The 16,335-nt window shown below is 34.7% G+C and overlaps 2 protein-coding genes across 2 annotated transcripts in view; one reads left to right on the forward strand and one right to left on the reverse strand.

The window, feature by feature from the left end:
- The first annotated feature begins 610 nt into the window (after positions 1–610).
- The window catches only part of LOC140055553 (WD repeat-containing protein 75-like), a 58,917-nt gene continuing 43,192 nt past the window's right edge, over positions 611–16,335 (forward strand). Inside the window, exons 1-11 of the mRNA XM_072100893.1 lie at positions 611–687; positions 3,932–4,061; positions 4,406–4,471; positions 5,627–5,714; positions 6,087–6,288; positions 7,145–7,329; positions 7,442–7,597; positions 8,267–8,460; positions 8,701–8,888; positions 9,067–9,230; positions 10,218–10,401. Coding sequence (XP_071956994.1) covers positions 614–687; positions 3,932–4,061; positions 4,406–4,471; positions 5,627–5,714; positions 6,087–6,288; positions 7,145–7,329; positions 7,442–7,597; positions 8,267–8,460; positions 8,701–8,888; positions 9,067–9,230; positions 10,218–10,401 — 1,631 coding nt within the window. The 5' untranslated portion in view covers positions 611–613. The remainder of the gene's footprint in view (positions 688–3,931; positions 4,062–4,405; positions 4,472–5,626; positions 5,715–6,086; positions 6,289–7,144; positions 7,330–7,441; positions 7,598–8,266; positions 8,461–8,700; positions 8,889–9,066; positions 9,231–10,217; positions 10,402–16,335) is intronic.
- LOC140055575 (fibrinogen-like protein A) lies at positions 10,646–14,563 on the reverse strand. Its single transcript, XM_072100915.1, has 4 exons — positions 14,359–14,563; positions 13,182–13,336; positions 12,054–12,327; positions 10,646–11,346 (listed from the first exon to the last, which is right to left on the reverse strand). Exons 1-4 carry the CDS (start codon positions 14,441–14,443, stop codon positions 11,087–11,089), a joined length of 774 nt encoding a protein of 257 aa, XP_071957016.1. The 5' UTR covers positions 14,444–14,563; the 3' UTR covers positions 10,646–11,086.

The raw sequence follows: 16,335 nt of genomic DNA on the forward strand, positions 1-16,335 counted from the left end.
TGAATTGGCTTAGGCCATTTAAAGTTATTCACTTCCTCCTTAAAAAAAACAAAAATAAGGATTTTAAAATAAAATATAATGACTATAAAAGATATTGACGTTTCGGAAACATCATGGAACCATTCTCAAGAATGAAATTAGTAAAATTAACAACTATGCAAAAACACCAAAGGTGACAGGAAATACTTAATTAGGTACAACAGACTGATGGTTCTCAAATACATTTCGGTGTAAAAAACTGGCATTATTCAAATGTACTTTTCGTTCACATGGAGAAAATAAATATAGACAAGATGATTGATGGTCGCGTTGGCGATAATGAAACATTTTTTTGAATATATTATTTATTCACTCAGTTTATTTGTTTTTATGTTTTATAATAATGTACCACTATAAACACAGAAAACATTTGCGCTTTAATACTTCGTTCTAACTGTCACAGTACAGTCGATTGAAATAATAAAGTAGCATGTGACGATGCACAGACGACGTTTGTGTATAAGATTACTTACGCTTCCTGTGTATAAAGGCATTGCTAGCGTTCCATAAAAACATTCATTTTTTACGATACGATATATTTAGCGCACGTGGTGTTGTTTTCTACGATAAAGAGATGGAGCCTTGTCTTGTTCAACGTGGAGGTAGAAAGTTCGTTCAAGAAAGAACCATTTTTTCTAAAGATTCAAAGTAAATACTTTTTAAATGTCTTTCATTCATTTCATTTTCAAGACGTTTAAAAAGGCTAGGCCTACTAGCTAGCCTAGCTAGCCTAGGCAGGCCCTCTAGCTAGCTAGTAGGCCTAACTAGGCCTAGACTTAGTTAGGCTAGTTAGTAGGCCTAGCCTAGCCCTAGCGGATGCTAGTCAAGTCGCCCCATCGCAAAGTCGCCCCATCGCAAAGTCGCCCCATACAAAGTCGCCCCTTACACAGTCGCCCCATCGCAAAGTCGCCCCGACGCAAAGTCGCCCCATCGCAAAGTCGCCCCGTCACAAAGTCGCCCTATCGCAAAGTCGCCCCAAAACGTTAAAAAATAGTTTACAAGTGCGTAAAATGTCGCAATGATACACAAAATAACACGGAACGTGTAGGCATAAACAGGGGAAGCCCCGCCATGTAGTCTCAGGTCACACGATCGGCACGCACCCCCATCATCAGAGAGGAAGCCCCCGACTAATCACTCCGCGGTCGCACTAACGTGCTAGCTTACCAGAGGGAAACCCCCGTAATTACTCGCCGTTGTCGCACTTACAACGCACCATCTGAAGATGGGGAAACCCCGCCGGAGTTTTACGATGATATCAGTCGCGTTCGAAATCGGTCGCGTTTAAATTTGGTCGCGATAAATTGATGTTATACAATCTAGATTATTTTTACTTTGGTCGATAAATATTTATTATTATTATTAGGCCTATTGTAAACATAGTTTAAGATTATAGTATTATCCAGCATAATGTCATTTAACAGTACATAATTATTTAAATGTGAAATATTTTATAGAAAACGTAGGCTACGTCTGTGTCTTTTATTTTTATATGCAACAAATTACGTAAAACAATTTATTTATAAACATTCAGTTTACTATACATAGTATTACAATGAACATTGATTATAAGCCTGGAAATGCAATCCCATCATTATATCAATTATAAAATTGCATCATATCACCACTATATGTCGTAAATGATGACTGGCGTGTGTGTATTCGTCGTACGTCCGTGTACGTATTATTCCGTGCCTCTTCACTGTCTTGTTTAATTTAAAATTAAATAAAAACCCGATATGAGGATATTTATTAGGCATGATAATTAGAATGTTCTATAACCAAAATGGTTGAAGAGAATTTCTTCAGTAAAATTATCATTGTGCTGTTGATTAAAAAGGCGACTCGCCATCTGAAACATTCTCTGAAAAAACCAATCGGAGCTGCGCCTTCTGGTATCTGTTTCCTCACAGCTGCTACGTCTTTCTGCTGACCGTTGGGGATTCCCCTTTTTAAAAAACATGCACACGATACTGTACGATGGTTTTTCCATGGTCAAAATGTAGCGTTTTAATTTTACTAAAATACCTGCATGTAAAACAATCATATCGGCGATGAAATCCTTTTTTTTTATTTCTTTATTTTGAAAAGTCATTATAAAATTAAGACACATAACTTGTCAATAAATGCAAAATGATCAATAAGTAGCCTATAACACTCATTGTCTTACAACACTGTTATTGTTTTAACTACTGTAAATCTATACGAAGGCCTACTACACATTTATACATTTATTATATTATCCTAAAAAATGAGCTGGTATCCACGTGTAGGTTGAAGAAAGATTCGTAATTGTGGCTCTGGTAACTAATTTTAAAATCATATTAAATTAACATTTTCGAAACTATAAATCAGGGATAATCTTTTTAGAACTTTCAAACAAGGGACTATTTTTTTAATGATTTTTAAAAAGCACATCACTCCATTAAAACCTGTAAAATAAAAATTAAAACACAAATTATGTATATAATAGGATAAACATTATAATGTATACGACATTTAGCGCGACCAAAGTAACAACGCAATCGATATCAAACGCAACCAATATGATTAAAACCGTGGGCGACTTTGCGATGGGGCGACTTTGCGTTGGGGCGCGACTTTGCGATGGGGCGAATTTGCGATGGGGCGAATTTGCGATGGGGCGACTTTGCGATGGGGCGACTTTGCGATGGGGCGACTTTGCGATGGGGCGACTTTGCGATGGGGCGACTTTGTATGGGGCGACTTTGCGATGGGGCGACTTGACTGGATCCCGCCCTACCTAGGAGTTAGTAGGCTAGGCCTACCCTAGACCTAGTACAGTAACAGTAGGCTACCTACTTACTAGGCCCGGGCCTAGTCTACTGTAGGGCAGGCAGGCCTAGCTAGAGGCTAGGCCTAGGCCTGTACTAGCCTAACTAAAAGGACTACGAGGAGATTTGATTGAAGCTTTCAAAATTTTGAAAGGCTTTGAGGATATTGACCCAAAAGATTTATTTAAATTGTCTCACAACATCAGAACCAGGGGACACAGCTTAAAACTATATCGTCCAAAACTTAGAGGAAATCTTATGTGCAGGGTCAACTTTTTTACCATCATGAAGAGTCATACATCACTGGAATTCTCTGCCTGAATATGTAATACAAGCCTCTTCAGTGAACATCTTTAAGTCTAGACTTGACAACTATTTTCGGCTAGAAATGGAATCTAATAGGCACTAGCCTAAACTATTTCCATCAAACATTAAGTGTAAGTGTTAAGTGTACTAACTAGGCCAGCCTACTAGCTAGTTTCTAGGCCTAGTTAGTTAATATATTATAGGCCTAGGCTAGGCTAATATTAAAGACACCTTCCCTACAATTTGTAAAGTTTACTTTAAAAACATTAAACCAGGTCATTCCTTGTCTTAATTGTACGTTTTATAGTAAATTATAATAAAAAGTGAGAAACAATGCACTACCTCGTGGCAACTGACTTCTCGTGGACAGTCTTTAGGCCTAGCCTAGCTGGTAAACATCGGTAACGTACGAACATCATGGTTTTTTTAACATTTTCATGCTACAGGTACACAACACATCTTGCAGAGATGACAAACAGTGTGACCAGTCGAGCGTAAAAAAAATAACAAGAGTTTTCAGGAAATTTCAGGACAAAATAACATACATAATAACTACAATACATAACATAACTGTGATAGAACGATTTTTCTAAAAAAACACAGTGTATAAGCATTGGTGCCGCGACTGCACCACAAATTGGTAGTGACAAACACCTATAAAACCTTTCTTTACCAACAAGCTATTTCATTGATCGAATTTATCCTCCTTTACTTTATTATGTACAGTGAATTGAGAGCTTAGTATATGAATGAACTACTAAAAATTGTACATTTGTACATATTCTTGTCAGGTACTTGTTATGCTGTTCTGGGACTGTTGTCAATGTGCTTAGTACATCTAGCGGAGAGTGCGTTCAGACATTAACCTCGCATCAAGAAGCTGTTACAGGCATTCAACTAAATCATTCCAATCAGTTACAGGTTAGTCACGGGTGTATCCAGAGGATAGCGTTAAGAGCACAAGCGCCATCATTTTAACAGCTAAATTGAATTTGTGAACTTTTTGACCATGTATAACTTATGCCTTTGGGTGTGAACTAGGCATCACGTTGTCATCATTGTTGGCATTATGTACAACAGCTACACACCGGTGCTGCCACGTTTAAAAACTCATTTTTCCACCCTTAAAGGTACAAAACGAATTTGCTTCTCAGAGTTCTATTTGTTTAAAATAAAGTTTGCGGTATACCACGTCAAATAGAAACTGTTCAGTTCAGTCTTGATCAATATACTCCAGAGTGAGAATTTTCTTTCTTTATTTGTAGGTTTTCACATGTTCAGTTGAAGGCACAGTGAAACAATGGGATTTTCCAGATGGTATTCTTCTTAAGGTAAAGAATTTTATTCTTTGTACAGTAATCTAGTGGTATGATGCTCAAGTTAGTGCAGGGACACTCACTTTTAAATATGCCTGATTTAAGTCCTTCCACCCAGCCTATTTTACCTTTTTTATACAGCTAATATTTTAAGTCTTTTCAACCAGCCTAATTTCAACATAGTACATTCTTTGCATTTTCACAACCCACTCTTCACTTTAGCCTACATCCCTATATTTTGTAAAAGATACCTGCGTGTACTGTACACTATTAGAAATATACAGTGAGTCCCATGAATCTTAAAATGGTTAAATAATGATTAATTAGAAATGTTTACCCCTTTGAGACACCTTTAATACAGTGCATATCAGTCTACCGGGAAGACGCCATCCTGACAGTTCTTTATATATGCACATACTGTATGTTCATGTGACCAAAAACCTCAAGCTGATCCTCTGTTGTATTAACAGAGACCCCTACCTTCTTCCTGATTAACATGTTGCAATGCATGTTATAATCAGGATCCATTTGTATGTAACTGATATTTAAAGCCCCCTTCCCTACGTTTTTTAGATCTAATTTAAGATCACAAACTATATTTAATGTAAAAATAATACTATAAGGTCCTATTGTGATAACTTTTTTCGTCTTTAAACGGTTAAAATGTGAAAAATAAGTCGATTCTAATAATTATAATTATAGTGGCCCGCTATAAATCCCAAAATGCATTGCGCGCGGATTCATATTTTTGTTTTTCACCTGTAATTCGCCCACTTTTCGATCGATCGTGAAAATACCAGGTTTTCCCCAATTTGTATCAACGGAGTCTGGCAAAAATAGAAAGACAATTAATGCAGCAACTATACAACGTCAGGCTAGGTATATAGCTAGCGTACGATGTTTGTACGTTACCGATGTTTACCAGCTAGGCCTACAAAACTAAGCCTAGCTAGGCTAGGCCTAAGACCGTCCACGAGAGGTCGATCGCCGCGAGCTACTTAGGTAGTGCATTGTTTCTCACTTTTTATCATAATTTACCATAAAACATACGTTTAAGTTAAGGAATGACATGGTTTAATGTTTTTAAAGTGATATATATGTATTATTTTCCAAAAAACGTCCAAAATTGCAGGGAAGGGGTGTTTAATGTTAACAAAATTTCTTTTTTAGACCTACAAGCTACCAACTCCTGTCCTAGGTTTGTTAACATCTTCTGCTCATCCTGATGGTGTATTTGCTGTTGTCAAGCCTAAATCAAGTAAGTTATGTGCCATGCATATTTATTTTTATATTTTAAATTTAGGGTAAGGTAATCACTGTCCTATCAGATAGGTGGTAATCCTCCTGGTACAGGGGCTAATTTGCAAACCATTTCACCGGGGTAACCCCTACTCGTCTTGAATGATTCTTTAAAGTGCATACGGGTAAACTGAGTACACTAGACCTACAGTTTATAGCCCTTATCCAAGACTTGTTCCACCAGAACTAGGAGCGAGTTGGCCTTGAACCCATGTCGCTGTTATTGGCTCTTTAGGTACGGACGCTTGCTTTAAGCGTTTGTCAAAGATAAAGTCAATAATCTTTCCATGTTCCAAATAAGTATTTATATTACTTTCATCTTTTACTTTAGAAGAAAGGGAAAATTTAGAGCTGGTCAGGTTCAAGCTATCGAAGACAACTGGACGGACGACTAAAATCGATCCGTCGATTATAATGAATAATATCTCGTTTAACTCCAAAACATTCGCTTTTGGAGCCCGTGGAAAAATCATCGCAACCGTTCAAGATCATGTTTTAAGAATCTACTTTGTCAAAACACAAAAATTTGTCAGGTGAATATTGAGTTGCTTTTTATAAGATGTGCCGGGGATGTATGTATAAGACAGAGAGAGTTTCGCTGAGTTCTGTTTTAAAGGAAGTGCAATTGTAAAGAGAAAAAAAAATTAATGTAACAAAATAAATTGCTCTATAGAATGTTGCTCTAAAAATATGATACAGTAGTTATTCATTTTTATGGGAGAAACATTTGATTTCATGTCAAAAATGATATAGAGCCGCACATTTTTGGGAAATGTAAATGTATTGTAGATTTTTATTTTGATTGTTGGGCTTGTTCTTTGTGTACTTTTTAAACATTTTTATGAATCCTTGTATTACCACAACCAAATGAATTTCCCTGGAATTTGGGATAATAATGTTTTTTTGAATTGAATTTAAATTGCTAGGGGTCATAGGCCAGAATAAATTTTTCCTATGACATGTTTCTGACCTTTTGGACTTCCAAGACAAGTTTGCATTTTAATGAGTTTTTAACTCTTTAGGTACTGCACTGCACATCTATTGAGTCTAATAGTCATTCTGCGTATGTTCACATGTTTGTGTAGAATGACTCGGCTTCTTTGTTACATGGTACGTCATGAAAACAAACATTGTAGTTAGAGTTTCTTTTATTAGCAATCAAGGTAAAACAATATAGAACATGTAAATATCCAAAACTTATTGAAACAGTAAAAATATACTAAATAAAACAATTGCGCAAAAGAACAGACCTTGATTATAAGAAGAAAAGGCAAGAGAAGTTTCCTTATTTCCACTTGGTTCCTTTTGTGATTACAAAAACTGAACAATTGCACGGAAAATCTTTACAGTGGATTAGGAATAAAATCGTTAACTGATTTCATCTGTTAGGTTGAAGGAGAAACGGATAAGGTTCACGTGCATCGCGTGCCATCCAACAGAACTCTGTATCGCAGCCGGCGATACGCTTGGAAGAATCCATTATTATAGGAACTTCACCGAGGTTGAAAATGTGGCGAAATCAGTGAACCATTGGCATTCTTTACGTGTTGAAGATTTGTGCTTCACATCAGAAGGTGAGACTTGATATTCATTTTATGTAATGTTGATAAAAATTGATATAATACAACTGCTTTAGTTACTGTATAGTGCATACCATGTCTTATTTGTAATAATTTATATTTTCAGGGTCTTATTTATTCAGTGTTGGTCATGAGTGTACAATGGTCCAATGGCAATATAACACAAATCATAAAGATTTCTTACCAAGGTTGTTGAACCCTATAAGTCACGTGAGCTCATCACCTGACAATCAAATTCAGGCATTAAGCTTATTTAATAATGGTAAGAAAAAAGTTTGACATAATTTCTGAATTATGACACTGTATTTTTTTTATGATAAAAAATAAAAAGTAAACACTCATAAAGACTTCCTTTCTTCTGCACTATCAAACTTTATGTGACAAAAAAAATGTGATGTGCCTATATATGGACACAATGATGTCATATCACTAACATATTTGGGAACATCACTAGTTTGATAGTCTAGACAGAGCTTTATAATTCTAAGTAGCATTTTTTTTTTAATTGATTAATTATTGGTTATTGTACCAGCTTGAGCTTCATCAACCTGTCACAGAAACTGTTAAGTGGCCAATTTTTGCCATTGATAAGAAAAGAGTTACCATTGATAATAGTTGCTGTTGCTACCTATGTGTTTCAGTATTGGCATAGTTATTTTTGTACAAAATGTGGGGTTAATCACCTGTGTCTTACAGCCTACCTGGGCTGAATCATGCACAGATGTAGACATCTTCCCAGGGTCACTTTGTGTCGAACTTCCACCACGAGGAAAGGGACCGAGTAGAGGGTTACCACGGGGTAACCCCCCGGCCGTATCTTCCAAAAGATGCACTTAGTTCTTCAATTTATTAAAAGAACAACTTAATACCAAGCTTACATAATATATATTTCATTGTAAAAAATTGTTAACCAAATTTCTTTTTTTAATAGTTATTTTATTAGTGTCCAACAACTGTGTTGTTCGAACTATTCAAGGTTTAAATCATGGACATCTACAACAGCAGAAACAACCACCGTGCCATGCTGGTCTGACCTTTGACCCTCGAACCAAGGCATTGGTTGTTAACGGAAAAGTTGGCCATTTACAGTTCTACCAAGTGGAAGAAGACCGCTCTCTTTACAATGTACGTTGGATTAATTTTTATTGACAGTAACCCAAACGGCACTAATAAATCCAATATATACAAGATTTTGGGGATTATTACATATTTTTTGCAGCTTGATATAGTTGGACAAAACTATATCTCTCCCGAATCTCTCGACAGTAATCCACACTGCACTAATAAATCCAATATATACAAGCTTTTGGGGATTATTACATATTTTTAAAAACTAAAGTTTCACGTTTTTAAAATTTCTTGCAGCTTGATATAGTTGCACAAAACTATATCTCCCCCGAATCTCTTGACAAACCACTCATTCACACGGATGTTGATCACATGGCATTCAACATGGATGGTCATTGGCTAGCCACTATTGAATCTAGGGAGGATGGACAAAACTCTTCTGAACTTAGGTTAAAATTTTGGTGTTATGATGATCAGAAAGATAGGTGAGATCAGTTATTTAATTAATTATTATTATTAAGAGTCAGCTGAGAATTTTTTTTATAAAAATTGATAATTTAGTCTTGAGGCTTTGGTGATCTGTATGCCAAACCCTGTTCTTGAGGATAAGTAAATTATTCTTAAGATATTTTTTTTCAAGATTTATTCTTTCTTTCTTTACAGTTTTATATTAAATACCAATGTCGAGAACCCACATTTAGTAAAGATCACAAGTTTGTGTTTCCAACCATTGCTTAGCAACAAAGAAGCCACACCCACGGCCGTCACAGCAAGTGTTGATGGGAAGTTTAAAATTTGGAATCTTGTAGATGACTCTGATATTTATAGTATGGAACATTTTAAAGTTGAACTTTTACTATTTCTATTCCACTGCAAGCCCACTTGAGTGCTATGTAGGCCTAACAAGCATTGAAACAGACATGTGACCCCATATAATAGGCTTTATCACCTATATTAATTCAGCCTTAAGGCCCATTTACACTAGTACGATAACGATCGACGATTAATAGATAAGCATGAATTTTTCTTACATAAAACAAAAGAATTTAGAGAATTATAAAATACTCATTAATGCTGTTTTTGATAAAAATAATATTTTTAAAAATTCAATCAAATGACACAATCAATAAAAAATCAAAAATCGTTGTATTGTCACGATAGTATTGCTCTTACTAATCATGATGTCATTTGATTGGACCTGTGATAATATCATTTTCTTCAAAGGAAGCATAGATGGTTCCTAAATAGTTCTAGAATTAAAACTGTTTAGATTTCTTTTGTTTTATGTATGAACAATGCATATTTGTTTATTTATCGTCAATCGTTATCGTCCTAGTGTAAATGGGCCTTTACCACGTTGAAACACAGGTTCTCATCAGATCACCAAGTTAAGCAACTCATCAATTCAGAAATGCACCCTCTATAAAAATAATTTCATTCTTGGAAATGTAGAATGGCTATTAAAAATCAGATGGGGATCATTTAATGTTATGTATCTTTATATATTGACCAAAAAATTTGTTTGCTCATATAGGGGGACCCTACTAAGTGGACACCTTTGGGAACCAACTAAGTATCCTATTTATAAAAAGAGGTGTCTCTAAGTAGGGGGTGTTCCAATGGAGTGGTTCTACTGTAATCCAAATTCTGTAGCCATCTGTTGATGTAATGATCAACTTTTCTTTTTATTTCTATTTTTTTTCAACACACATTTTAAAAATTTAATTTTTACTTTCCTGTTTTATAACTAAAAATACCAACAACACCTGAAATTAAATAGATTGTATTTTTAGTTGTCCGCTTATTTCTCATAGGAAGTAACCAGTGCTGGAATTGTGGTTCCGCGGGATTTTACCGAGATCTTCCATGCGGGGAAGTGTGCTTTACTAGCGATGGCTCGTTATTGGCTGTAGCTTTTTCACATGTCATTACCCTTTGGGATCCAGCAACGAATGTATTAAGGACTACCCTGTCACATGATTCAAAACATCCAATCAGGTTAGAACATTAAATTATTTTTATGCGATAATTGAGGTATCGATATAATTGGAAACAGTCCATTAATAGAGTTTTGAGTTTGTTTGTTGGAGCACTCGTGGCATGACAGAGGTTTATTATATTGATTTCAATAAAAATTCCTTATTCCTAAATTTAACCACTTGTTTGTGCAATTTATTGATGAAAAGTTAGTGAAAATGTTTGTATGATTTACATCTGTCTCATACCAATGCACAACGTGACTGCAGATGTTGTAACTAATAAAATGTATCACCACAGTAGTCAAGACATGAGATTATCCATCAAGTAAGTACTATAATTCTTTATTGTTCCAACATATTTTAATTCTACCGACAGAAATTTATAAATGGTATTGCTAAAACTTTGCATATATGTAATGTATGTTTTTATTACATGTTCCTCTTATGTTTGCTTTTTAATTTTTGATAAATTGCCAATGGTATTTAAGGAATAATTTTTTTTTCTGTGTGAGGTTGGGATTTTAATCAGATCAAGCTAGATAAAGCGAATATTATGGTGTCGGATTTATACATATATGTATGTAGACTAAAAAAAAATACTAAACTATATTGATGTAAAATATTGTTACTAAATTGTTGTAGACAAATCACAACTAGTATTATTATTATTAATAATAATGTTACTACAGTATTAAATAATTGTCTTATGGTGCTCTCTTAACCATCATCACTGTCTTCTTTAGACTATAACGATGAGTCCCTGTGAAATGATACCAAATAATACCTCTACTAGAAACAGGAATAGGTCCTGGGGTTTGGTAAGGCCCATTTAGGTTTGAATGATAGCCACTTTTGAACCACCAAGCACCTTTGTAATTCACAGCTAAGTTCCAAAAACGACTTTTGTCATGGTCTCTGTCGTAGGTTGTAAACTGTTGATTATTGTGGTATGTCATAGCATCACCTAAAAAAATATTATTATAAATCATTTTATCATTATATTTAAGTAATGTTTTCTTAAATATTTAAATTAATAATAATAATATATATCATAATGATGATAATTTGCGATATAAAAATAGAAATGCAATTATAAAATCTATCCTACTGCATTGTAATCAATGTATGCCATTTTATATAATAGTGCCATAGTTTTTGGTGATTTCTAGTTCATAAATTTGTTCATAGATGCTTGTCTTGTTTTACCTTACAATTCCATTATATTATAGTTCATTTTCCTATTTAATTTCTGTTCAAATGTTCATAGAGTGAGTATCAGTCTCTTAATACAGATATTGCAATTTAGTCCATTGATACATTCCATACCAAGCTTAAAATGTTTCTTTTGCACTCTTTACTATCGCTTTTGAAATAATCACTTTCGTAACTGTGAGGTCCGTGTTTGCACAACATAAAACTCTTTTCTTTTACTCCGAAATATAATACAATTTTTACACCTTTTTTTCTTTTTAAACTTCTAACTTCAAGATGAAATAAATTGTATGGTGATATATCATGTGATTCATTAATATTTAAAAGTTATGAATGCTAAAAATCCTCCAGTGGGTTTTTATCACAAAGATACACCCTACTAAAATATCATTATTCAATCTGTTTTTCCTAAAATGTGTTTCTTTGGAGTAAAATTAAGTTATTGATTGTTTTACTAACCAACTGTTCCTCTAAATCCTGTCCCTCCATTACTGATTGTCAAAGTATAGTTAGACTGCTCAGTACCAATGCGAAAGTGAGAATATCTTCGATACTTCATTGTATTCAATGCACCAGTAAGCTCTATTAAAATTTCATAATCACCATCAGATGTTATACGGTTGATCTGTTCGTTACCAAGCCAGAACTCTGAGTTCACATTTCCAAAACCATCTTTGTAGTCGGCCCAATTGCGGTAAAAATTTACCGAACCATCTTCTCTTCGTTGTATCACCTAATAGTAATAATACTGAGTTTTCAAAGACGTAAACCTTAAAACTGATAATGTTACTTCCCAATTTTGTAATGCAAAACTCTGCGAACTTAGTAAACAAATTGATATATGTATATGCGCAAGTTTTACAGAAAACCGTCAAAAATAGTGTAGCGTAGAAAGATCAGACTATCACACACCTTTTCGACCAATGAAAACAAATGCAAGTCATGGTTGTAGAAACCTACATTGGCCATCATCGTTTGTTTTACTGGAATGTGTCCACTTAATACGACGAGTGCCCCAAGGTAGATTTTCTACTGTAAATAGGTTGTGGACATCTTCATTTTTACTTTGTAGAATTAAGGACTCTATAGTTTAATAGTGATAATGTAAATTGTATATCTACCAAGCTATCTTCATTGTTTTCTACTCTATATTTCAGCTTGATTGCTTTATATTCTCCAGGCCTTGTCTTTTTAAAATTGTAGGTTTCCTACAAATTGCACTCCTCAATACATTTAGGGGTTCTGTAGTTGTGCTGTTTGTACTTTGGTGTGTAGAAATTTACCAAATTTAGGAGTGTTGTATTAATCGCTCTCCTCAAGGGCAGTTTAGGAGTGTGTTAGGCGAGTGATCACACTCACTCACCTTAAAAGACAAGGCCTGATTCTCTATCTCTCACAGTTTGCATTGATGAAGGCTAGTGTTGCCAAAGCTTATATGACAATTTTTTTCTGGCTGTTTTACTTTATTGTGTTGATTTAGCATTTTTGTCTTATTTTATTTTGTATCTCCATTAAGATCCAGCCACTGAATTGTCATTTTTTTTAGTAATTGCCTAGATGGATTTACAAATCGTTACTTATACTTACTGTCCATCCACCATTTGTCCTTCCACCATCTGTTCGCATGTCACAGTAAACAGTAAATGCAGGTTTTCCATCATGAGGCTGTATCAAATAGTCACCACTCTCAGCTGAAGGATTGTTTTCCAAAATTTCACCACAGTCCCTCATAATAGACTTACCTATTTTTTTTTTTTTTTCAAATAGAAAATAATTTGCACTGACATATTATAGGTGAATGTGTAATTATAATTGTACTCAGACTCAATTAATTTCACAAAACTAACTAAACTAAAATCACAAAACATATTTTTCATTGCAGTCTTTTAATACAGGCAATAATAGGGCAACATTTTCATGTTTTGCATGTTGAAAATTTAATTTAAGTAAAAATTTCCAAAAAAACAATCAAATCATGAAAATAAAAATCCATAAAATTGTTAACATTTTTGGAAATGGAAAAAGGGAATTTAATACATAAGGAGCTTATTCCCATTGTGTATAACTATTAGCTCCATTAACGCAATTTAAATATGGAGTAAAACAATAGCTCAATGTTATTAGAATTGATATACAAATGTTTTGTTTCTATAAAATTGTTAAAGCAAAGAAATTTTCGTTGTTTAAAACAAGGTTGCATAACTAACATATTAATTACAATGTAAAAGAATAGATGTTTTTATGGCAAATGCGTATGTTTTAGGCCAGCGTTCCACAAACTTGTTATTTCGCTGCCTAAAATCAGGTTCCCCGGTATCAAACCACAGCCCAATGTAAGAAAATGTTGAAAGAAAATGGACCTGTATTCCCCGGAAATTGCATTGTAATTTTAATTACTCTGATTATCCACCAAAATTCAGGGCAGTATGCAGTCTTCCCTTTGTTACAAACACGACGAATGTCATCTGAACTTTAGCTGCACATCAATTTCGTTTTGTATGTTTACGATCATTTTGGGTATGTTCAAACCACATAGGCCTGACTCATAACCATGTAGGCTAGGAAAACATATCTTTTTTTTTTCTCAAGCTACCTCAAAGCCCTTAAAAATTGTTTCCCAAACATAGTTTGCAGAAGGCTGTTCTAGCGGTTTCTGCTACAGTATCTCTCAGATGGTAATTGGTCAAATTTTGTTTGGCATTAATATACCAGTTGCACAGTCTTGAAATACTAAAGGTGTAACAGATTTTAATAAAAAACTTACTGCATTCACAGTTATCAGAAACTGTTGTTGGGCAACTGGCAGCCATCACAACCAACATACAGCCAATTATTATTCTGGAATCCATTCTGTATCGCAACTGAAAGCTTCCTCTCACAATATAACCGACAGCTTACTTGACCAAGACTATGTTTGATTCAGAAAAGTCTCCCATTTTATAGGCCTAAAATTTGAAATTACGCAAAAAAGTGCGTGCATAATTTAATACTTCTTTGTTTGTATAGTAAACATCACATGCTGGAATCAATTGTTCTTAATTTATAATTGATTTTGTGTGGAATTCCCCTTATATTTCCAACCACCAATCCAATACATTATTTAAACCGAATTCTTTATTTAAAAATTTTTTTTTTCACCTTTGATGATTAATTGGATACATCCCTGTTTGTATAGTAACCCTCACCTGCTGGAATCAATTCTTCTTTGTGATGGAGACAAAAGTATTTTAGAACAATTAACTCAAAAACAGTAAAATTGGAGTGGAGTGGAGTTGTGGCCTGGTGGTTATGATGCTTGGCTGCCAATCCAAGGGTCCTGGGTTCAAGTCCTGTCATATGTCAGGATTTTTTCTAATGACAATTTACAACTCCACTCCCAAAGACTTGTAATAAAGACTTTGTTTATGTAGAGCATTGTGTGTATATGTTTGTCTCGTGAACGGATTGCCACCTTTAAGAAGGATAGTGATTGAATTTGCTTATGGTTATCCTTGGCAATTTGCCTAAATATAGAGAAAATCATATGGCTAATTGAGCATTATGTGGAATTTCCTTTTGTTTTAATTGTGATAAACTGAAAGTAGTAAACTATTGTTGATTTTATTATTGTTTTTTTACCTATGATACGGTATCACGATGTGAAGCATACAAAAGTATTTTCACAATCAACTTTTAAATATTCTGGGTATTTTTGTCCATTATTTTTAGTCTGAAAATGTTGTACTAATTTTGAAAGCAAATTGAAAACAAGCAAGTACCTCGTAAATGTCAAACACAATTGCGCTGAGTACTAGCTGCAAAATTATGGAAAGCACTAATAGATTTTAGCATTATAAGCATTAATACTGTATATGAGATTGATAGTGACAAGGTATTGAAATCCAAATGCTGAATAGTTCAAACAAAAGAGTGAGCAAATAAAATTTGACTATGGAAACGCACTCTTGTTTGGACTACCGGATTCACAACTATCTTTTCTTCAGCGTGCTCAGAACACTGCTGCCAGAATCATCACTCGTACTAGAAAACATGAACACATCACACCAGTACTTCGGAACTTGCATTGGCTGCCCGTTCAATTCCGTATTAAATTCAAACTGCTTCTCATTACCGTACTGACGCGGGTATAAGCCCATACTCGGGTATAAGCCCACCCCCGACTTTTGACTAATTTTCATGAAAAATGAGGCACTCTGGTATAAGCCCACCCATTAATTCGAAGATCTACAGTGTGTGTCGTAATACATTATTTTGTATTTGGCGACGTCCATACACCGAATACACCTAACTTTGAGCATAACCAAGCTAGGCTAATATACGCTAGGCCATATGAGGCCTAGCGGTCCTGTTTTGTTTACACTCCATAGCGGTCGAAGATCGCTTCACACACGACGCTACAAGTCGCCAAAACGGCAAACCACTATTTGGTATCGGCTGCCATAAACAAGCTTATTAAATTTCTTTGGTACATTTCTATTTAACGAACATTGTATACTTGCTTTTCTGCTTGATAAATTCTTGTTCAATTGATGTTTAAAATAAGATATTCTACGATAAATTACACGAACTATAAGCTTAATTTTCCGACACTCTACACCTCGTGTATTTAGAGGCAACGTCGTACACGTGAGGGCGCTTGCTCGCATGGTGGAATACACAGTGTACATGTGCTGTTTTTGACGATTTGCATTTTTGGATCCTCGGGTATAAGCCCACCCCCCAAACTTGACGTGATTTCATG

This window comes from Antedon mediterranea, chromosome 1, assembly GCF_964355755.1.
Source record: "Antedon mediterranea chromosome 1, ecAntMedi1.1, whole genome shotgun sequence".
In the NCBI taxonomy this organism is placed as follows: domain Eukaryota; kingdom Metazoa; phylum Echinodermata; class Crinoidea; order Comatulida; family Antedonidae; genus Antedon; species Antedon mediterranea.

Excerpts from the sequence above, each read along its gene's own strand:
- LOC140055575 (XM_072100915.1), bottom strand. The coding sequence starts at position 14,443 with ATGGATTCCAGAATAATAATTGGCTGTATGTTGGTTGTGATGGCTGCC. Across the intron at positions 13,337-14,358 it reads TTCTGATAACTGTGAATGCA|GTAAGTCTATTATGAGGGAC; the intron begins GTAAGTTTTTTA and ends AAAAAAAAATAG. Across the intron at positions 12,328-13,181 it reads GGACAAATGGTGGATGGACA|GTGATACAACGAAGAGAAGA; the intron begins GTAAGTATAAGT and ends TATTACTATTAG.